The 22669-nt window shown below is 51.2% G+C and overlaps 7 protein-coding genes across 7 annotated transcripts; 3 read left to right on the forward strand and 4 right to left on the reverse strand.

Annotated features, from left to right (window-relative positions):
• Positions 1-3944: 3944 nt before the first annotated feature.
• On the reverse strand, positions 3945-4322 carry M438DRAFT_345097 (uncharacterized protein; the record flags this gene model as incomplete). The annotated part of the gene is made up of 1 exon (XM_029905370.1): positions 3945-4322. A coding segment is annotated over exon 1 (154 nt), but the record flags the coding sequence as incomplete, so codon positions are not given.
• Positions 4323-6990: 2668 nt separating this feature from the next.
• M438DRAFT_354883 (uncharacterized protein) lies at positions 6991-8867 on the forward strand (the record flags this gene model as incomplete). Its single annotated transcript, XM_029906993.1, has 2 exons — positions 6991-7497; positions 7551-8867. The coding sequence occupies 2 exons, from the start codon at positions 6991-6993 to the stop codon at positions 8865-8867; spliced, it is 1824 nt and encodes a 607-aa protein (XP_029761056.1).
• Positions 8868-10816: 1949 nt separating this feature from the next.
• M438DRAFT_202990 (uncharacterized protein) lies at positions 10817-12256 on the reverse strand. The gene is made up of 2 exons (XM_029899347.1): positions 12058-12256; positions 10817-11992 (listed from the first exon to the last, which is right to left on the reverse strand). The coding sequence occupies exon 2, from the start codon at positions 11961-11963 to the stop codon at positions 10971-10973; it is 993 nt and encodes a 330-aa protein (XP_029761057.1). The 5' UTR covers positions 11964-11992; positions 12058-12256; the 3' UTR covers positions 10817-10970.
• A 229-nt stretch (positions 12257-12485) lies between these two features.
• M438DRAFT_354885 (Aldo/keto reductase) lies at positions 12486-13451 on the reverse strand (the record flags this gene model as incomplete). Its single annotated transcript, XM_029906994.1, has 1 exon — positions 12486-13451. One exon carries the CDS (start codon positions 13449-13451, stop codon positions 12486-12488), a length of 966 nt encoding a protein of 321 aa, XP_029761058.1.
• A 1387-nt stretch (positions 13452-14838) lies between these two features.
• Positions 14839-16328, forward strand: M438DRAFT_345100 (nucleotide-diphospho-sugar transferase). The gene has a single exon (XM_029905371.1). The coding sequence runs from the start codon at positions 14908-14910 to the stop codon at positions 16087-16089; it is 1182 nt and encodes a 393-aa protein (XP_029761059.1). The 5' UTR covers positions 14839-14907; the 3' UTR covers positions 16090-16328.
• A 1962-nt stretch (positions 16329-18290) lies between these two features.
• M438DRAFT_317811 (cytochrome P450 monooxygenase-like protein) lies at positions 18291-20023 on the forward strand (the record flags this gene model as incomplete). The annotated part of the gene is made up of 4 exons (XM_029902763.1): positions 18291-18359; positions 18423-18947; positions 19000-19607; positions 19657-20023. 4 exons carry the CDS (start codon positions 18291-18293, stop codon positions 19913-19915), a joined length of 1461 nt encoding a protein of 486 aa, XP_029761060.1. The 3' UTR covers positions 19916-20023.
• Positions 20024-21302: 1279 nt separating this feature from the next.
• On the reverse strand, positions 21303-22579 carry M438DRAFT_364882 (uncharacterized protein; the record flags this gene model as incomplete). Its single annotated transcript, XM_029907755.1, has 1 exon — positions 21303-22579. The coding sequence occupies exon 1, from the start codon at positions 22542-22544 to the stop codon at positions 21303-21305; it is 1242 nt and encodes a 413-aa protein (XP_029761061.1). The 5' UTR covers positions 22545-22579.
• Between the last annotated feature and the right edge of the window lie 90 nt (positions 22580-22669).

Below are 22669 nucleotides of genomic sequence, written 5' to 3' on the forward strand. Positions count from 1 at the left end.
TAAGCGACGGACCATGGTGCTGGTTAGCATGAATCAGCACCCACTCGTACACTGATGGAAGGACGACAGAACAGCAGCGGGATGCAAGCAGCAAGAGCGGAATGGAAAATGCAAGGCACCTTGTCTCTCACGTCAATGCAGCAACAGCAAACAAGATGTCCTCTTGGCTCTCTCTGATCTAGATGCGCACTCATTCTATGTGACGGAATGACATGTCATGTAGAGAAATCTATCTGGCGGTGACACTTGGTAAGCTGCATACTTGGTTGATTCGACAAGGGGGTCAAGAAAATGTAAATGACATGTAGCAAACAGCATCAAAGATATTCTGGCGGTGACATTAATCCCTACGCATCGCATCTAACATACCCCGTTTGTTGTATGCAGCAGACTACTTGCATGCATACGTGGACGTGCACGCTACCCAGAGAGTGCGACGAGCATCAATCGCTCTCTTTGTCTTGCAGTGCGCATCCAGCTGGCCATCATCAACTGCTGCATGGTCAGGGTGAGAAAAAGGATGCGAGAGCGGAGAGCAAGCATCGATCGCTTGCGGGAATGTGAGATGGAACATGCGCTTGCATGCATGCATGAATGACTTGAGACTTGCGCTGTTTGCCTATCCCCTAACCATGCCAAAGAGGGACCACGCAGAAAAGTCCAGCTGGGCGGACCTGGGCTAGCTGGCTGACGGCGGTGCCCTGAAGGCGAACCACGCTTGCTGTCCCATGTTGAGGTTTAGATGAAAGACAGAGAGAAAAGAGACTTACCATGCGCTTACACACCGCCAGAATTAGTTGGCAGCAGGAGACGGGAGAACAAGAGAGATTCCAGAGCTGCGCCCTACCGTAGCCTTGCTCTGCTTTGCTGACTCTTTCTCGCGACTCGTTGGGTTTTGTCCATGTGTGACCTGTGACTTGGGGACCGGACAAGCTGTAGTGTGGCACGAGCTGGGTAGGTAGATTAGATGTTGGTGGGATATTAGTCGAACCCGCGCGAGGTTGGCTCGCCCAACAGGTGGCTCATCTGACTACAATATCGAAAGAAGATCAGACGAGATGTCGTTGCCGCAAACACGGCTTGGGATGGATGGATCGTGGCAAAGTATTTCGGGTTTGTGGTTTTCGTCTTTCCGTTTCTGTGATACGACGAAAGGATTCTTCTGATATGGCCGAGGATTCCTTTCGAGATTGATTGGAACAAACGTCACGAGACATGGCTACCGCTTTCATTCATGCACACATTTCGCCTACATACTGTACCAGCCAGGTACTTTTCATGTTGATCTAAACGAACGGTTGTTATCGAACCGCACCGCATCGTCTCCCCTGCTTGCTGAATGGATAGGCGACGAAGGATGATGCTTGAGGAATCTGATCAGCCCTCGGCATCGTGATTCGCAAACGAAAAATCGATTAATCTCCTGGTGACCACGTCTTTGCTTGCATCCGTTGTCGAATGGAGAAACATGTGTATCTACACGATCTTGGAACACTATGCGTCATGCCCATCGTCCATCTTATTACTGTTCTGCATCTCCACTACGCCGCATATCGAACCATCAAAGGTTCGTTGCCGAAAGAGAAGAGCAAAAAACGCCTTCTCGCTTGATTGGCTTTTTGGTCGTTTTTGCTTTCTCTTATTCTAATCATCTTCAGCCCTCAATTATCAGGGCCCGTTACCAGAGTCTGGGTCTTTGGGATTTATGACTTTTCTTGTTTAGCACAGTTGAGGATGTTGGTCATGCAGGACAGTAGAGAGGTTCAGACGACTCAAACGCAAACGCCTCATTTCTTCCTTTCCCTTGCGGCTTTGCCCTTGAAGGTTGAAGGCTGAAGGCTGAAAGCATTTTCCAAAAAATCACTTCCCACCCGTTCGCCGGTGCAGTGGCTGCGGTCATGCAGGGTTCGTGGACCGAGGAAAGCGGGAGCGAGGCTGCGACGACGAGCTGCGAAAGAAGAAGCCACGACACAAGGCACAAACAAGGTCTGAGTCCGGCGGCGACATGATACGTTGATGAACATACGTGGTCTTGTCCTAATTTGTGGTTCTCGATATAATTTTCCCAAAGCATCGCATTACACATCGGGATGCGCGGCCGGCAACCCAACGAGCCGGGTTACGGGAGCGAGAAGGTAGGCAGAAGGATTGGCATCTTCGCGGAGATTCTTTTGTATTGACAAGGGTGGACGGGCTATGCTTGCTACCGGACCCCGGTTGACACGGTTGGCTTGCATACCTCTGTGACTTCCGCGACGATGCGGTGATGTTGTGTCAATGGTTTTGACTTTGTTCGAGTTCTTGTCAACTAGAAGGTGCCTCGGAGCGAAGATGTGTGTCAAATGCAAGGTTACAAGCAAGGGGTCAGTTTTTGTCTCTGCCCTGCTGCGTTATTGCCCACGGCCGGCGGCCGCCGCCTAGAGCTGCAACCGTGAAATCAGACGATGAGACATGCGCGGTGGTTTGAGATTCGAAGAAGTGCAAGCTTCCTTCCTTCTCGACGACGCCCGCCCGGCAAACAAAGTTCCCTGCTCCACTCACAGCAGGACCTCTTTCCCGCACTGTCGGTCTATCACCAACAAGGACAAGAAAAATTTGTGGCTGGGCTTCGCTGATCCTACGGTAATGCCGGCCGGTCGACCGACCCTCGTCCAAGTCTACGCATGATGGAGAGTCAGTAGTTTGGGATCTGGTCTATCGATGGCAACATGTCCTTGTGCGCTCAAGATCGTACTCCATCCTGATGCGAATCCGAACAGCTAGCTGGTGACTTGTTTGAAACTCACAGCTCGAAGGCTGGCTGGCTTACGAGGCGCTTGACGCTAAACGAAGAAATCCAAGAAAGTCGTTTTCGTAAAATCCTTTTTGCAACCCTTGTGGACACCACACGCGGTGCAAGATGATCATCTATCAAAGGAAAATCGCCGAATCCACACCTTCGCATACGAACGATGCCAAAGTTTTTTTCTCTAGGCCCCATCTTCAAAGGGACATGTGCGGCACGGAAAGGGGAAGGCAACATAGGCAAGGTGGAGAGAGCAATAATGAGATGCAGGAATGGAACAAGCGTGTCGCTGATGATTAGCTACTAGCCCACATGATCTGATGTGATGCGCAAAAGAAAGTACAGCAAAGCGGTGGACAGCAGAAGCCCAGACAAGAGTACGAACTTCGTCTTGCTCACAAATGCACTAGCGAAGAGCAAAACCAACGGGCAGCGACAAGCGTTGATTGGTTTTTGTGTTATGGACGACTCGCGGCCGCCCTCGGGAAACAAGGAGAGCATGATTTCAGGATTTTAGGTGGTGACTATTTTGCCTTTTGGGACCTTGCCTGGTGCGCTCCACCACCGCTCCCCGTCAATCCGTCCCGCTGCGCTTGCCCGTGCGTGTCTCTGTTCCCTTGGATTGAATCGTATGGAGTCACAGCTGAAGTTGTTGGACATGGTCAAACGCAGGCGACGGCGGCTATGCCAGAAGCAGCAAGGAAAGAAAAACAGTTGCTATCACGAGGTTGCAAACAAAAAGGATGAGATCGATAGTTGATTTGTTCGACCATTCGCCTGATCCGCATTTTGCTCGGTAACGCTTGCACTTTGATGCACAGCTGTCGCTTCACCTTTTGATGACGAATTTGATGATGAAGAGACCTCCTTGTCTCTGCATCTGATCTTACTTTCCCACCCCAGTTACGAAACAGGAGTCACCAATCGTGCATAATACAACAAGAATAGTCGGAAGCACAGGCTTCCTTTTGCGCACCGCCTCTCGTCAACGTCCAAACCACATTCAGGAAAAGCATGTACGATACACCGAAAGGTCATCAAACGACTCGCCGAGATGATGCGAACGCGTTTCGCGAGGGCGTCTATCCAGATCAATCAAAGTTACCCATTTGGAATAGCTCCTCCTGACCCCACACATGTTTCCACACAGCTGCCCGCCCAGGCTGAGAAGCACCTGTGCTTTTCACTAGCCCTTCGGATATACGGTCTCGGGGCTCGCTCATGTTCGTTGCTCATGAATCGCGATATGAAGCTGCCTCGCCTCGTTACTCGATATCAAGCATGGAACGCGAAACGGGCGGCATGGGTAGATGTTATTATCTTTTGATGATGTGGTCCCGCTCCTGGGCTCCGTGGCTTGTTCACATACAAGGACAGTCGTGTCAGCTGCTGTCTCGGACATTCCGCCGATGTGGGTACAGACAGGCATGTTCACAACAACAGTACCTGTACTGCTGATGGTTACTACGCAGATACCTGCTGCAACGATTTCCGGTGCGCCATTCATGAACCAAACATGCGATTCACGTCGGGAGGTGGCGACAATCCAACAATTTGATCAGGGACATACCTTGTTTAGTCCATCCGCCCGTCAAGGCTGATGCGACCACCAGTTGTGACATGCAAACAAGTTCCAACGGCTTTCTGAATGTTAGAGCCTGCTGATCCTGATATTGAAGATCCAGAGGGGAGTCACGCAAGGCGCCTAAAGTTTTGAACATGCCGCGCGTGTGTACGATGCTCTTGCTTGCTTGGTATCAAGGATGCACTCCGGCAAGTCAATGCGATCTCGCAAGCAGCCGTTCAATGCTGCTCGAGCCAGCTGGTATGTGTACTAAGACATGATGAGACGCCCTCGGGCTGGAATACGGACAACGATCAAATGATATTTGACTCGTCACCGCTTAATAGGCTTTGTGTATTCCTCTAGAGCAGCATGCTTGGTAAGGCAGATGAGAACGAGGTGTGGTCCCGGGAGATGGATCCAGATTCCTCGCTTGATTGAGAAAGGCAATGATTAGCATCCAAGCCCTGGCGTGTGGTACAGCCAGCGAACGGTTTGGAGGAAAGTAGAATTGCAATATTCGCGGTGCTGTGCTGTGCCATCTGCACCATGCGTGACAAGACAAAGATAGCGTTCGCTTGCTTGAAGCACACCAGTACCAGCCAGTGCACCATCTGATAAAGTGAATCGAGGCGACCGCGACTGAGCCACGGCTCGCGGCAGTTACGAATAGGCAAGAGCTGATCTCCTGCTACGGACGAGTGCCACGTCCTCGGCTTTAGGAGACGAATTCCAGAATGAGATGATGTTGCAACTTGGCTGCTCACTCGAGACCTCTTCTCTTTTTCAAATTAGACAAGGTGGGTCATGGTTAGAAGCAAAGGGCGGAAGTCTAACGCCGGCGGTAATAATCATTAGGGGGAGAAACGCCAATTGTCATCGGCATGATGATACCTATTAAATCGTCAAGGCATCAGGACCCAGAGACAAGTGTGCATAGCACGCTGCCGGGCAAGTCGGATATCGTATCGCTTAGTCGCCCAGGCTGTGTGTGGGTCGATGAACATGCAAGACGAAGCGCGGGGAGGGTTTTGAGATACGGACTGGTCCGATTAAATTAGCCCGCCAGCCGGCAGCAGTTTTGGAGTCTTGAGTATAATTTTGCTGGCTGTTGCGGGCGCGCAGGTGGTGGCACCAAGACCGTGTGTGAGACGGACCTGAGCCAGCCAAGCGTCGTGGTCGGTTTGCATCGCCAGTCGCAGCCATCGTTACGTTGGCTTGGGGCCGTGATTCTTCCTTTGCAAGGTTTTTTCTTCTGTCAGAGGACTCTTATTTTTGATTGCTATTTGCCGGCCCTTTTGTGGCTGCCAAGGTTGGCGTACGGTTTGGCGAATCAAAGGCGGTGCAAGTGTGCCCTTGTCTTTGATCATGATGAACGAGATTCTCGAGCCGCACAAGCCGCGGAGGTCATGCACACCCGTGTTCGAGCATATATACGCCGATTTTGTATGGATCGGGAGCGCGAAGGAAGGAAGGTCACTGATAAGTTGTTGCATACATGGTTTTATCCTTGAACTTAAATTTGACGCGTGAGCGGTGGATAAACGTAGGATCTGGCACAACCAATACTTGATTCGGGTGATGGGTGATAATTATCGATGATGGGCTGCGTGCGTTCGTTACGTTGCTTGGTCAGGCCGACATCCGTCGTCGCGCATCGCAGCAGTAGCAGCAGCAGCAGGCAGGAGTCGCAACACGACCAATCGACCGGCATCAACTCCCGCAAGGAGCAGCGGCATGGCAAGGGTGATGATTGACGGTTCATCGTATCACAATTTTCCTCTCTCTTGCGAGGGATTCGTGTTGGTCGGGCCGGGCTTCGTCAGGGAATGATGATGGCAACTGGCAATCTCTCTTGGACCCAGGGGCTACGAGCTACGCAGCGTGTGTGCACATTTGACGAGACACGACGATGATACAGTAGTTAGGTAGAGACGGCCTAATGCGGAATGCCCTGGCCAGCGGAGCGCAGGCAGCCGGAGGGGGGGCAGCTTTGGCTTGATGAATTGCTAGCCAATAATACAGTATCCGCCGGGCTAGCAGTGCTTGGACCGCAGTTGATGTCAACGTTTTGGCCTGACTGACCCTCTTTTTCCCTTTCGCATCTGCGCCTCTTTGCGGTCAAGGTCTTGGGTCCATGTCTGGAACCTACCGACCACTGATTCACACTTCACGCCGGGCAATCCTCATGAACGTTGTGGTTTGCCAGGTCCGCCGGGCTTTCCGCCATGATCATCGGAAGGCTCTTCGTTATTGCTGGCTGCCTGCGTGCATCCGTTATGTACCCTGTGCTGCTGGTGCTTGACGAGGTGGCCTCCACTAAACTCCGCAGTGTCATAGCCATCATGGAATAACGTTTGGTCAGACTTGTCTTCGTCTTGCCAGATCTGCCGTCCGTCGTTGCTGTCATACCTCCTGCCTCTGCCTATTACCCTACATACCTACCCTCACTCACACCAGTCGCTCCTTGCTTCACTGTGCACACCTTCCCCACGAGCCTCGACCGTGCCCTGTTGTCAACTCACGCACCTGGGCTATGCAATAATTTCTGCTCATCAAAGTCCATGACATCTGTCGTCGTCTGCCACTGACACCAATTCACTCTTCTCCGTCACATCTTCCCGTCTGCCTCATGCTGTCCATGTATCCGCCGCCAGGCATTCACTTCCGCAACCCTTTCGTCGACTCCAGGCCCTCGACATCTCAGACCTTTGCCAACTCTCAATACAAGCTCGACCTCGACATCCAATCTCCCTCTGGCTCGGCCAAGGTCTCATTCCCCAGCAAGAAGCCCTTGACGCCGCCGCCGGACATGAACAGTATTGCCTCGCATGTGCAGCCTCAGCACAGCAGCTATTATGGAGAGAGATCTTCTGCCGCTCCTGTCAAGTACGAGCACCGCACCTACGACCAGCCCGCCTACGATCAGAGTCAAAGTCAGAGCCACAACCAGAACCAGCTCCACCTGCCAAAGCCCGATGTCAGCGCCGCAAGACCACCGAGTCCAGTCTACCAACCACACCCCGTACACTTCATCGACCCTCCAAACCAGAAGCGGGACTCTCACATGAGCGCCATTGCCCCGTCGCTACAAATCCCACGATCCGTCAACAACAGTCAGGGAAGTATTGCTGAGCTAGCAGCACAGGTGCGTTGATCTTTGTACTCACGTAGTCTCAGCGGATTGCTGACTAAGATCAGATCACATGTCTCTTCTGGTTCGAGAGTTCCAGCACATTAGACCGGGCTGACGACCCTGCAACCACGTACAACGTACAATCACTGGTACCCGAGGCTATCCCTACAACAGGCTTTCGCAAGTGGGTGACAACCATTCTCTCGACCACCCAAGTCACACAAAATGTCATCATCCTCGCCCTCTTGTTTGTCTACCGCCTGAAAAAGCTGAACCCGAGTGTCAAGGGAAAGCCCGGTAGCGAGTACCGTCTCCTGACAGTCGCACTGATGCTCGGCAACAAGTTTTTGGACGATAACACTTACACAAACAAGACATGGGCTGAGGTTTCGGGTATTTCGGTGGCCGAGGTGCACATTATGGAGGTCGAGTTCTTGAGCAACATGAAGTACGCCCTCTTCACGTCAGCAGAAGAATGGGGTCAGTGGCAGAACAGACTTGGCCGCTTTGCCAGCTTCTTCGATCGCGCTTCAAGACCCATGCCTCAGCTGCCTCACACGCTTCCCTCGCCGCCTACTTCAAATTACGCCTCGCCTCCTCATTACGGTGCCACCAACCCCGTCACTCACTCCTTCCCTCAGTACCCGTCCTCGCTCGGCCCGCTTCCTGATCTGACCTCTCAGTTCTCACGAAAGAGAAGCCTTGATACCTACATTGAGCCTCCTGCCAAGCGCATGGCTGCTTACCCTACTCCGGCTCACAACTATACTCCGAGAGTCACTCTGCCAAGCCTCCCTCTCCCCCAGCCGACGTCTCATTCATCCCAGCACTTGCCGCCTCAGCTACCTCAACTGCCTCAGCTGCCTCCACTGAACTACTCGCACCGACCCATGAACCAGGTGACCCAGCCCCCTACTTCGTGGACCCCGGCCACCTCCATTCCCGCTCCCATCTCGCATGCTGGTACCCCTGCCGCTATCACTTCGGTCCCTCAATCTGTTGTTCACTCGAGACATCAGAGTCCCTACCCTTCCTCTGCCGCTGTCTCTCCCACCGATGGACATTACCAACCTGCAGGTCAGGCTCACGTCTCTCAACTGTCGCCTTCCTTCTTCCTGGCTCAGCGTAACAGCCCTTATCGACCAGTCCGTGGTGTCTCGACTTTGCTTGTTCCTCCTCCTTCTCGTGCCTTGCAACAGCCTCAGAACGTTCAGCGCGAGCAGATGCATTATCAGCCACTCGGACGTCCACAGGAGCGCCAACAAGGCCGCCTTCCTTACATCGAGAGTCAGTGGTTCGAAGGAAATCCTTCTTCCAATCAGTGGTACTCGCAAACCCAGCATCCACAACTCCCGCCCACCTCCTTCTACAACAGAGGCTAGTTGCCTGACTGTTTGTTCGAGATGAACAACCTTCGATTCTTCTGTACCATATTCCACGAGCTGCCCATATATTGCTCTCGTCACCCCTTTTTTCATTATCATTGTCATTGCTTTTATGCATAGCACTGCACCCTCGCATCAACACCCGGAGTTATTGCTTTATCACTGAACTGTATTTGATACATTCAGATCATATTCTCATGGCTGTTCACAGAAAGCGAGCGATTATGCATTGTCCCCCCTTTACACAGCACAATTGGCGTTTTTACACTTTTTTCTCATGGGCACGATACCACTTTCCTGTTTTAGCTACTCTTACATGTAGCTTTTTTCGGCATGCAAGTCCTTGTAGAAAGGGCTTGCCATAGAACGCTATGGCTATGAAATTAAATCATTTTGCCAGCCCGAATATGTCTCCATCCCACATGTGACTATCAAAATCTCGTGCTGCGCGACAGAATACATCGAGGTTCATACAACCGGGGAGCCAGACAAGATCATCCATATTCTGACGGCCTCTGAGAAAGAGCCGGTCAAAAAGTAGCAGGCTCGACCGTGGAAGAATTGAGTTTTGTATGCACACAAGCTAACCACCGCGGTGTGAAATTAGCGAGTACTTCAGCTATGGTCTCAAAACTTTGCGAGTGCGATCTATCATGTCTGCAAAGTGTGACCTGAAAGTCCCGGTGCTGCGAGTGCTTCTACATCCGAACGAGGCCAGGGTGCACCAAAAATCCAGATAGCATGCTAAGAGTACCGACCACGCTCCGAGGTGCTGCGGGACCCATCCGAGCATGATCTACGATGGCGAAAGATGGTTGTCGCAAACTGCTCGTGTTGCGAGTGGTCGCCTCTTTAAGATATGTTATGCGAGGTGATCTTCCACCAAAAACTCATGCCAGAGTACCGAGCATGCTCCGAGGTACCATAAGGTCCTTCCGAGAGCAATCTACAAGGTCGAGAGATGGTTCTCGCAAGCCGTCAGTGTTAGGAGTAGTCGTGTCGCAGATTTACTTGCTGCGTGATAACCCATCACCAAGCCTTCTTATTTGATGCTGACGTCCGATCGTTATCAGAGGCACTGCAAATCTTTTCCGAGCACGATCTACAAGGTCGAGAGATGGTTCTCGCGGACCGTCGGTGTTGCGAGTGGTCGTGTCGCAGAGTTACTTGCTGCGTGATAACCCATAACCAAGCCTTCTTATCTGATGCTAACATCCGATCGTTATCAGAGGCACTGCGAGATCTTGAGAGTATATTCTGCAAGGTAAGAAAAGTGCGGATGGGTAATGCTGGCATCTGACGAACCGATCTCGGATCAACATTGTGGATTGAATCACCATCAACAGCAGGTGTCTATTTCGGTCAGTATGTTGCGACGATTGGATTTCGTAGACTTGCAATATGCTCGAATAAATCATCAAAGCCTGCTCTGCAATCTGCTTGCACTTGTTGTACTGTGGAACGAGATGGTGACACGATTGCACTCCAAGGTGGTCGGATTTTTCGATCGAGTGATATCAGGAAGCCGAAATATGCAGTGACAACATCAAACGTGTTTCCAAACATACCAAACTAGGACACACCATATTTACCACTCGAGAGGCACAGATGAGGGATATCTTAGAATAGAAAAGTCATGTGGGAGGAAGATATATCGTTGATGACCTCGGATGAGGTTGTCAATGGTATGACCCTGCTCGACACAAGTTCCATTGGCACTTTCTAGATTTTGAGAACTCCCAGAAGTGAATTAAGTTTACACGCAAGATCACACAAGCGAGACAGGAACGGAAAGAGAGAGCAGTCGTGATCGTTTAGAGATGCGCTAGCTATAGACGGGGTTGAGGAGCAAGAGCGCTGATATAGCACGTAGAATGGTGTCAATGAGTTGGATAATCAGCTACTGTGATTCTGCAAGGCCCGCTAGGGCTTCGTCCTTGTTCTTTGTCCTTGTTCTTTGTCCTTGTCGTGTCATCATAGCTATTGGTCCATAGAAATTTGACCGGGAACAACAATATCGGCCTTCATTCGAGACCGCAGTCGGCGAGCAATCATGAGGGTGAAAGGCTTCAAGATGGATGGTGCTTCGATTTCAATCGACTAAAAGTCAAGCTCGTCGATGTGATTGCTCTTCCAGAGCTTGTCGACGTGTTCGATTCGAGAAATGTGATATGTTCTCAAGTCGTCCATTTGCTTGCGGACCCATGGAATTGCACTGTCAATCTCTGCCCTCACCTCCATCTTCTCCTTCTCTGTTGCGACGAGCCTGTTCACCCAGCTGGTACAGATTCCATGTTCTTCCTGTAGTAGCTTGTCCCTGTCGTCACACAGTTTGTCCAAGGCTCTGATCGAAGCATCGAGGTCGTTCAACCATAGCTTAATGGTCACGCTTCGTACGTTCCACATTCGGTAGTAACTGTTTGCGACACGCTTGGACAGTCCAAAATCTCTGTCTAGAAGACCAATTCCCCGTCCTTGGCTGTCGTAGTCGACTGAAACGGCTCCGTAGAAGATTTCGAGGAAATACCTGTGTGCAGGAACTTCGAAGTCGTGTAGACAACGTTTCAGCTCGCAAACTTGCTTTGGAATCCAGCTTGCAAGAAGGTCGTTATACAGGCATCGGTCATGGTAGAAGAGGTCATTGTACCGGAATCGTTCAATAGGAATGGATAAGTGAGCCATGGCAACACCCACAGCTCTTGTGTGTCTGGCGAGATTTCCCTGTTTCGAGAGTTCTGCGAGAAGGCTCCACAAGCGTAAACCGTCAGGCTTCTGTATATCCTGATCTCTGAGAAGAGTCGCGAAACATTCTCTGCGAACGAGCTTCGAGGTTTGCATTAGGGGCAGGCATTCAAGGAAGACTCTCGCATCGATGTCATCTCGTTCGAAACCGAACTCTGGATATGTTTTGTAACGGTTGATGTACACGCTGGTATCGTTCCACCAGCCATCATTGATAACCAAGGCAAAGCTGTAGATTGTGTCTCGAACTTCGGATGGTAGAATGTCCAAAACGCCGAGAGGCGAAGGGGGCGCGGTCATGGCCAGTGAATACGGTGTGCTCATGTTTTCGAGATTGGAATTGCGCGCCATGGCCAGTGAACGTGATGACTCGATCGATGCTGCGAGGATGGAAAAGTTAGCTGGGTCGATGGAATATAAGAGGCGCGGACAAGGTTTCACCTACCTTGAGCTCGCTTCTTCTTGCGTGATGAGAAGCCGCGCGTTGTGATGTTGTGAAGTTGAAGGCTTTGCTGAGTCTTGGATGGTGGGTTTGAGGAAGTGATGCGAGTGTGGACTGGACTGAGCGGTCGCGCTTGCTTGTTCTATGAGCAGTGTGCACCTTCCTCCAAAGACCAGCTTCAGTAAAGATGGTTCTTGGAATGCACGAACTTTCTCAACTTGGCTCGAGTCAACTGGAAGGTTTGCTGCTTTACTCGTTAACACTAGCGCCCCAGAGACAAAATGAAGCGTTTCGACACTGTGCACTGCGCCAGCTCAATTTGTCCCACTCTCGGAATCGTCAGCGCAGCAGTCTTCGGATTTTGACACTTTGTTCTCTAAGTGAGAGCGAATCATTACTGTATTATCACAAAACTAACGACAACTGCCAGTCTAAGAAGGCTTCATGCCATCGGCAAAGTTGTCCAGAGGTGCGACATGCTTAATCGTCTCCCAGACACTGTCGATCTTCTCCACCACCTCAGCAGGCAGAGGACCATGATCGAGACCTTCTAGAGTCTGCTCCAACTGCTCGGTACTGCTAGAACCAACAATGACTGCATCTCCGTGTTCAGGCTTCAAGGCGGAGTTGTATTTGACCCAACGGTATGCCAATTCAGCACGAGGAACACCTGCCTCGCTGGCAATCCTCTCCCATCGTGCAAGCGCGTCCAAGAGGAGAGGTCTCGAGTACATGTTGTTGTAGATGGCTCCGATGCCCTCGAGACCGAATCTTCCCTTGCCATCCAGGACTTCTTGCTTGGACTTGGTCAAGAATCCGCCGGCGAGCGGGCTGTAGGCGTAGAAGGAGATACCCAACTTGCGAAGTGTGGGAAGGAGCTCAGTATCCTGGCGACGGGCGACAGGAGAGTAGTTACCTTGATAGACAGTGGGCAAGACGAATCCATTCTTCTCACAGTAGTCGTACACGGCCTGGACGTCACCGGCTGCAAAGTTGGAGAGACCGAACTTCTTGAAGACGCCGGCTTTGTAGAGCTCATTGATAGCTGAAAGGACGTCGGCATTCGGCTCGCTTGCAGATGGTGCGTGGATGTAGAAGACGTTGATAGACGTTCCTAGTTTCTTTGTGCTCTCGTGGCCATTCTCGAGGATCAGAGCCTTGGTGTTGGTAGGTGGGTTTAAACCTCCGGGAGTCTTGGAGTCGATGATGAACTGCTCACCAGCTTTGGCTTCTCCTAGGATCTGCTCACTTGAACCGTACAATTGTGCTGTGTCGATGGTGTCGACACCGTGGGCCTTGAGAATCTTGAACACCTCATCACACTGCTCAACAGTCTTGAAGGTACCAAAGCCAACACTAGCTCCACCAAATACAGTCTTGATTCCTGATCCGGACATTATGATTGACTTCGAAGATGGTGATGATGATGGTAGGAAATTGTGTTGTTAGTTGAGGAAAGAGCTCACCCGCACCTTTTAATACATCGAGCCTTGGACCGGCGATCTGCTCTGGTCCTGTCGTTTAACCCTTCGGTGGTACTGATCACGACAGAGACGGTGTCAACAATCTCTCCGTCCTATGCGCCGTGGACGGTTAACAGCTAGAGAATGTACTTCCATCATTCCTCTGGTTTCCATCACATACATTGGTAAGCGATTGCTTTCATGGAGCTTACAAACCAGAGTCGTTACCCCTCAGAGCGACAGAAGGTCATTGTTCTTATCTAAAGGCAGCAGCATAGTGGTCAGCATGGTGGTCTCGGATGTGCTGGAAGGCCAGCCATCCGGAGCGGATGATGCAATGCTCGGCGAGTTTCCTGCCACCGACCGACGGGCATCTTGAGGACGAAATCGTTGTTGCGCAATGTGGCATCGCGAACACCTTTGATGTTTGTTTATTGAAACCAACACAAGCAGGATTTTGTTTTCAGCTCAAGACGAAGTCCTCACAGCCTCCAGGAAGACCCCAACCGTTTACAGCCTCAAAATAGGCAGAGTCAAAATGGTATTAGCTTTGATGGCGGGGCCAAGAGCCGAACAAAAATAACTCCAAAATCCTTCTGCGTGGCGTCCAGAAAACAACATGCGAGAAGCACATGTCAAATGAGAGATCAAACGTAACAGCTTTTGGGTTTCCTATCTGAAGAAATGACAGGAAACGACTTTGGTTTCAAGAAAGATGAAGTCGTAAGCAAAGCATTTGATTGTCACAATCACAAGCAGATTGCGCGATCATCAAGCGGTGCACAGGCACAGTTGGCTCGTGGTGACAGGGATTGACGATGGAGCAGTGGAGCGCACGGTCTAATGTCTTTACACACCCTCCCCTTCTTCTGTCTAGGAGCTCGTGAAAGAAAAACGGGTTTGTAAAGACCAACACCAGCTGAAAAGGGTCAGCTTCAGCAAGGGATTGTGCCTCTGTCACTCTGTATCACTCGTATCCGCTTGGCAGGTAACTCCTGGCATTCACGACCTTTCCTCATCGGCTCGGCTTACGAGCGCCCATCACGCCTTGCGCAATACAGTGAGATTGAGAGGCGGTCCTTGAATTGGTCTTGGGAGTTGGGGATCGTATCGAGCATTGAGACACATAACGGCGCAGCAAAATACTATCTAGGTCGGCCATGGCCGCTATGTCATAATTTAGCCCTGCAACCTTGTCCCTTTCCCAGCCGTTTGTCAATTTCCTTCGGCGGCCATAATAATATCGGATTTCCTCGCATCATCTTTGACTCTTGTTTTCCGACCCGACTCTCGTTCTACCCACATTCGCTCAAGTAGCCTGCTGCGGCGGTGAAAGCACTATCAACTCTCAACTCTCGACACTCGTTGCTCACTTTCCCCTCGAAATACGATGGCGCAGCAACACCTTCTCCCGCCGCCTTCGCCTCTCCCCCAATTCCGCCGCAGACCGACGTTTCGCAACACAAAGACTTTCTGGATCCCGCTTGTCACAATCATCATTTTCCTGTCCATCTTCTTCACGCCTCTGCCCCGCACATACGACGAGCACCGCGATGCCGTCATCCAGACCATCACCGACACGGCCAAGGACATCAAGGACGTTTTGCCTCCGGTGCTCTCGCATGACAACTGGCACCCCACCGATCTCGACAATGTAAAGGCCAAGTTCGCCTTCGCCACCTTCCTCGCCGGAAATGCCGACCTCGACGAGAACTGGGAGAACGACCACTACTTCGTTGCTACGCGCATCCTTGCATACCAATTGCTGCACGCTCCCGAAACCTCTTCTCGCGACAAGTCAATCCCCTTCGTTGTGCTGGTTACTGAAAACGTTTCGGAGGAAAAGAGACAGAGATTGCGCAAAGATGGTGCGATTGTTGTTGTGGCAGACTACATCAAGGCCGACTGGGTCAAGACCGAGACCAGCACGTGGCAGGACGTCATGACAAAGCTGCGCCTGTGGGAACTCACTCAGTTCGAGCGCATCTGCTTCCTCGACGGCGACACTGTCCTGGTCGAGCCTTTGGACGGCATTTTCGCCGATCCTGCTGTTCACACCCGCGGCACCTTGACCCAGCCCGCCATGATCAAGTCGGATGAGGGACATCTGCCTCTCGAGTACAATTTTGCCGGTGTGCCTGAGATGGAGCGCGACCACGGTTACCCTCCCACCGACCAGCACCACGATTTCCCCAACATCAACTATCTCAACGCTGGTTTCTTCGTTTTCCAGCCTTCGCTCGAGTTGTTCGACTACTACATGTCGCTGCTGAAGCTGAACGGCCGCTTCGACCCTCAATTCCCTGAACAAAACCTCTTGAACTACGCTCACCGCAAGGATGGTAACATGCCTTGGACCCAGCTCGGCAACGAGTGGAACATTCACTACCCCAAGGTCGATGACCTTCTTGGTGGAGTTAAGAGTCTGCACGAGAAGTGGTGGTCTCCCGAAGTCGAAGACCTCAAGCCTTACATGGAGAGCTGGCGCTGGAGAATGGAAGGTCACTACGAAGCCAGAGACCAGATGTTCACCAAGGAATACCAGAAGCACGGTCTCAAAGAGGAGTCATAATAGTCAGCATGTTGTGGGAAATATTAGATGGGGCGTTACAAGGCTGGTTTTCTGTTTTCTGCACGATATCCTGGTTAGATCACAATTGGAAAACATAGGCGTCGATGACTATACAGGGCTCGGAGCCATGGGAGGCAAGGGAGATATGCTTCTGCATCATTCGGTCTAATCGACTGTTTCAAGGCTTGCTCAGCAGCCACTTTAACTCATACGAACATAATGCATTTATTCATAATTCATTCTTTTTATTCCATTTCCTTTCTCAGGGGTTGTCGATGTGTTTCTGAGCTCAGGTCTTCTCAACAATCTCCTCAGCGCGTGGTAGGATCTCGCTCTGATATGCTTCGTCCCATGGTGGAACCGGGATGGCGGTCAATCTTGTCTTCCATGGTCTTCTGCTTCTCTTCGAAAGGCTTCCGAGCCATGGACCGGGCTCTGAGTACCCACAGCAACCCCCCCTGTGACGGCAAGGAACGAAAGGAGGCCGGCATTCTGGCGACTTGAATAGAAGGAGTCAACGGATGTCACCACGGATGACACCATGTCAGATGGGAGTATTCATTGGCTTACAGTGGTCCGCCTGCGCCATGAGGGGGGATTATATTTGAACCAGCCATTGGAGTCGCGCTTGGTGCGTCCAGATGATGTAGCGATGTGATGTATTGACTTTAGGTGAGGCGTAAGGCAAATGGGATAGTTAAATGCTGGGTGTTGCGAGTGAACGAAACCCTTAGCCAAGGTGCACAGGGGTTGAACTGAGGTTGAGATGGATCGCTGGAAGGCTGGTTCTACTATTTCGCCAACATGGCAAGAACGAGGGACTAGTTGTCCACGTTCTCAGGCTTCCCTGTCCAGCACCTGGCCGGATTGTGATTGATTTCGACACTCATTTCTCATGTCTACGACAGCTGTAACAAAACAGCCGAAAAATGTCTTAACGACCTACAGCCACATCTCGAGTACGTGACACAGTCAGAGGTACGATTTGGCGGGAGTCACAAGTTTGCGGAAGGAGCAGCTCGTCGCTGACGCCTCATCCACTCGTCATCACGAGTTTCCCAGCCCTCTGGACTAGCAACCCCCCTTTCTATACAAACAAGCGGAGATCTGAGTGCTCGAACAGTGATACTCTACTGTAACGTTGGCAGGCACGAAGGAGGTTGGAGAGTCTGACGTTCGGCGGAAAGTCGAGCCGAGCGACGGCGCCAACCACGACTTGCAATACCCTTCCTGTTTCGTCAACTCTCGCAAACCTCCAGCTGCAAAAATGAAAGTCACTCCGCATCTCGCAGACACAGACGCAGATCAACGCGAGCGGGGACAAAAATAGCAGATGCGAGATAGCAGCCTGTCTTCCCCTCACGAAATGCTTCCTGGCTGCAGCTCCTGACGCCGCCTCTTCTATTCAGCCTGTTGAAACCATGAACAAGATGATCCTCTACCTCACCGCCTATACTCTCGCCTGGTTACACAAACAGCAAGACTCGCTCACTTGTACGACTACAGGCAGTCAAAACACGTATCAATCAAGCATATCCGAGCGTAAATATACCCATGGATCCTGGTCAACACCCTGGACGATAGGCTGCGCTGCGGACAGTTTCTAACCACTCCAACCCCCGCAACAGGTTACACATCAGTTGCTTGGCCGAAAGCTTGGAGATGATTGACAGAACCTAATGTTGCGTTATCTTGTTTCTCTAGCCTTCAGCTCAACCACCCCTTCGACACCACCCGTGAAATGGACCCCATCTCGCAATCCCCCACCAATGTCCGAAAGAACAAACACCACCCCCTCTATACCTGTCGCCAATAGTTTCTCGCCTTGGTATACGCAACACTGATCACACGCTCAACTCGAATGCAGATCGTTGCAAGACATGCCTCTTCTGTCGTGAAACTGCCCGACATCCTTTCCCAATACTCTGCAAGCAAGGATTGCGTGACGATGTATCTGATACATACAGGCTGCTTACCAGGCACTTAGCTTTCTTCTAGGTCGCTCTCACGATAACGAGTTGCAGCTCATTGCTCGGCCACTTGCAAGCGTGGTGTCTGTGGCTCTGTGCGAATCACCAGCAGTGCTGAGTGTGCACGGCTGGTGATGGCGTAGGTAAGAGGTATGTTCTTCGAGTCTTCATAAGCAGTCTTGTGCGGCCCTTGAATCAGAGCTTGATGTTTCTCCTTCAACACATTCGAAGATGATTGCTTTATCTGGTTCGCTCATACTCCTGGGACTAGGCTTCACGGTCCTCTTCTGGGTGGTACAGGTATGTCAAAAGCCAGAGGCTCGCTGAAAATACACCCCTACTAACACCATATCTCACCATCAGACCATATACATATCGCTCACCTCACCACTCAGAGACATACCAGGTCCCTGGATCAGTAGGTACACCAACCTGCAACTGAAGTTTGCCGTCACTGGAGGACGTCGCATCTTCTACATTGACAATCTGCACAAGAAATACGGCCCAATTGTTCGTATCTCACCCACGGAAGTTGCTGTATCCGACCCTGCCGCATTCAAACAAATCCATGCTGTCTCATCCAAGTTCAGCAAGGACATCTGGTATGAGAAGCTGACCAACTTCCCACGGCTAAGCGTCTTTACCATGCGCAATCCTCGCGAACATGGTCAGCGCAGAAAGCTGTTCGCGCGTGGTTTCAGCAAGTCTTATCTCAGAGAGCATTGGGAGCCTACCGTTCGTCGAAAGACTCTGCTTGCCGTTGAGAAGATCAAAGTTGATGCGCAAACCGGCGTCGCAGATCTTCTCAAGTGGTGGACGTTCATGGCTACTGATATCGTTGGTATCCTCGGCTTTGGTCAATCTTTTGGAATGCTAGAGCTTGGAAAGGTAAACAGAAGTCACCCTTAGAATCATCCAGCAGGCTGACCTTGATGTCCAGAAAACCGAGTACATCCGGGTCCTCGAGGCAGCTCTCATCGGTAATGGCATCGGTGCCGAGATGCCATGGCTTCGCGCTGTTGGAAGCCGCATACCCTTCAAGCCATTGAAAGAAGCCTTCAACTCGAGCGCTTACATTCTCGGTTATGGCACTATAGCTGTCGAGAATGCTCGCAAGGGCGGTCAAGACTCCAACCTCATGGCTACCATCATGGCCGAGGCCGAGAAGGGCGAAACACACGTTGACGACATGGACGTCCGCACCGAGTCGACCAGTCTTATTTTCGCTGGCTCGGGCACGACTGCCAACACCATGACCTTCCTCTCATGGGCTGTCGTTTCTCGACCTCAGCTGCGCGCAGCGTTGGAAGAGGAGGTTGCCAAGCTGCATGATAACTTCACCGATGCTGACCTCGAACAGTTGCCCCTGCTGAACGCAGTTATACATGAGACCCTACGTTTGTATTGTGCTGTACCTGGCAGTCTTCCTCGTGTTGTCCCTGAGAGTGGTGCTACACTCAACGGATACTTCGTCCCTCAAGGAACAACAGTCAGCACACAAGCATACACCATGCATAGAGATGAAAACCTCTGGCCGAATGCGCTCGTGTAAGTGTGAACCGCTCTCCTTTCTGGCAAACCTCCCTAACATGATCAGATATGACCCCTCGCGCTGGCTCGACGGCAAAGAACAAAGCGCAGCAGCCAAGAGCACATTCTGTGCCTTTGGTGCTGGCGCCTATAGCTGTCTCGGCATCAATCTCGCTTGGATGGAATTGAGATATGCCACCGCCTTCCTCTTCCGTGAATGCAGAGGCATGCGTATCGCTCCCAGTATGTCTGCAGATTGCATGGATCTGGAAAACTACTTTGTCATTGTGCCCAAGGGACACAAGTGTGAGGTCACGCTTCAATAATTGAGCTCGATGACTTACTCGATGACTTGCTCGACGACATTTTGATTTCTGGTTTTTTTTTCTTTCACATTCTGTCAGATTTTGTTTCATCTCTACATAATACACGACGATGACTCTCCGTTGTCTGTTCTCTTCTATGAATGCCTATTTCTCTATATTGTCATTGTCATGGTTTCGATCATGCTTTAGGGATTTGTCCCAACAATTGAGCTTTCTGACCATAAAGCTCGACGACTTGCTTGACGACATCTCGATTCGTGGAGTTTTTTTTCCATTTTTTTTTCCACGTACAGTCGTATTTCGTTCCGTTTCTACACAATATACGATACTAACTCTCCTTTTCGAGAAATCTCTGCTGTGTGTTCTCTTCTATGATTACCCGTTTCTCTACCGTCATTGTCGTGGGTTCCATCATCGTTCAGGGGTCCGTTCACAGAAACAGCATCAGAACCGAGCTCTGCAGCCTGGCGAGACGCCTTACAAAACAGCGTGTCAAAAGGCATGATGTTTTTCGGTTTCGATGTGGTTGTCCAAAGAGATCAACGAGAAATGCAGCTCTCAATGGACAGACATCTTATCCCCAAAAAGCATCCTGCCTTTTTACAGCCAGATTAAAAGCCTTACAGGAGAGGGGGAGTTCGGTGCCAGGTCAATCTTTCTGGTTCTGCACTTGCTCTGTACAAATTCCCCGCATTGCCTGCAAATACATCACCTTGCACGAGCACTAGTATTCGTAGAAACTTCCTTCGAACACCAACACACTGCCGACGCAAGTCAAGGGAAGACGAGATCCAGCGTGGAGGGTAAGAGAAGCAAACCTCTCTCATATGTGGAATCATCCAATCTTTGTATATACGGAGGGTAGTATGATTTGACATTGGATTAGAGGAAACGCAAACACCTGCGAGCGTGCGAGGAAAGGTCTGGCAAACTCGGGCCAGATGTACAATGGCCAGTAACGAGGATCAAAAACTTGATAGAAAGGCTATGGAAAATCTGCAAAACCACCTCAGCGAAGCTGTGTACGATAACGGTCTTAGAGAGGACAGTCTGAAAAGCATCAACGATGAAAATCTGCGCGAGGTTAGTGTGAAAAAGAATCGATGAGCCTTTGGAGAGGCAACAAAAAAAGAATCAAGTGGCAGATGACCTTCGGAATGTCACAGTGCCAAAGAAGCGACGGAGAACCTGCGAGAGTGACCTCTACTCGTCGTTCTCGCCCTCGTCCTTAAGACTCCTTCTCGCTCTCACTCTCGCTCCCATCCTGACAACCATCCCCACCAACAACTTCAACAGCAACAGCATCGGCTCTCTTTGTCTCCTTCGAAAACTCGAGGCTCTCTGCCTCCATCTTCACCGGAACACCACCATCCCATTCCGAGGCTTGTTATCTCTTGGCCTTTTCCTTCTTCGAAACCTTGGCCTTCTTCTTCGACTTCTCGATCTCCTCGACCTCATCGTTCAAGGCATCTGATGCCTTTCTCTTCTTCGATTCCTTCTTCGCCGGCAAGGATGGCAAGCTTGGTGATTTGACTGACGACGTGGGGAGAGTCGATGCAAGAGACTTTATCGTCGGTAGAGATTCGGATAATGTGGGCTCTTCATCCGACGAGAAAACCTCGACGATTCTTCCATCCCCGTTCTTGAAGAGAGGAGGTGATGGTGGCTGGAAAGACTCGTCCTTGTTGAGTATGTTCTCCAGGACCTGGTAGACTGCAGCAATGACGGCTGCCTTCTTCTCCTTCTCCTTCTCTGCCTTTCTGGAAGCCTTAGCCTCCTTCTTGGCCGCCTTGGCCGCCTTTCTCTTCTCCTCCTCCTCGGCTGCCTCCTTCTCATTCTCCGCCTTTCTGGAAGCCTTAGCCTCCTTCTTGGCCGCCTTGGTCGCCTTTCTCTTCTCCTCCTCCTCGGCTGCCTCTGCTGCCTTCTTTTCCTTCTTGGCCGCCTTTGCTTTTCTCTTCTCCTCCTTTATGGCTGCCTTCTCGGGGTCGGCGAGAGGAGTGGCGCCAAATCCTGTCGACAAAGGTCCAGTTCCTTGCCCAGGGCGGGCATTGTCGTCGTCGTCGTCGCCGTCAGAGAAGCCCATGAACTCCTCGTCATTGGCCTCGGCTTTGGCTTTGGCGGGATCGAACAGGAGAAGTATCTCATGATGCGAGAGCTCATGTCCGGGGGGTTGTGCGCCATTGAAATAGTCCTGGGCAGGAGGGTCCTTGACGCCTACGCCAGACAACTTACTCTTCTCGGCAGCCTCAGCAGCCTTTCTCTTCTCCGCATTTCTCTGCTGCGTGCGGCGCGTCTTTTCCTGCTCCTTGGAAAGCCCACGACCCTTGGCGAATGGGAAGTCGAGGACTGGCTCGGCCGTGTTCTCACCATGCTTTGCTGTGTGAGCCTTTTGTTGCTCCAGGGTGATGGGAGTATTGGCTGCGGCGCGCAAATGTCCGAGCAGAGGGCCTCTCATCCTGGCCAGCTTGTTGTCAGAAGACCCGGTATCTATGGCCTTGAGCCACTTGCTGATGGTGACCAGGCCAATTTCCTCAATCGGAGGGAAGTTTCTCTGATTGATTAGATATTTCACGATCCGCTCGTGCTTCTTGTTCTCGATTGCCTCTGTGATCTTGTAGTGAGTAGACATCTTGAGAATATTTAGATACCTGATTTTATGAGGCGCGTTCAAAAAGTGTAGTTGTTGTGAATAGAGAAGAAGAGGCGTTGTTGTTGTGTCAAGTTCGACGCTCAGTGAATCCAAGCTTGGCTTCT

This window comes from Aureobasidium pullulans (genome assembly GCF_000721785.1).
Source record: "Aureobasidium pullulans EXF-150 unplaced genomic scaffold scaffold_8, whole genome shotgun sequence".
NCBI classification, from domain to species: Eukaryota; Fungi; Ascomycota; class Dothideomycetes; order Dothideales; family Saccotheciaceae; genus Aureobasidium; species Aureobasidium pullulans.

What these genes read in the sequence shown, in the direction of transcription:
- M438DRAFT_202990 (XM_029899347.1), bottom strand. Translation starts at nt 11,963, where the DNA reads ATGGCGCGCAATTCCAATCTCGAAAACATGAGCACACCGTATTCACTG.
- M438DRAFT_345100 (XM_029905371.1), top strand. Translation starts at nt 14,908, where the DNA reads ATGGCGCAGCAACACCTTCTCCCGCCGCCTTCGCCTCTCCCCCAATTC.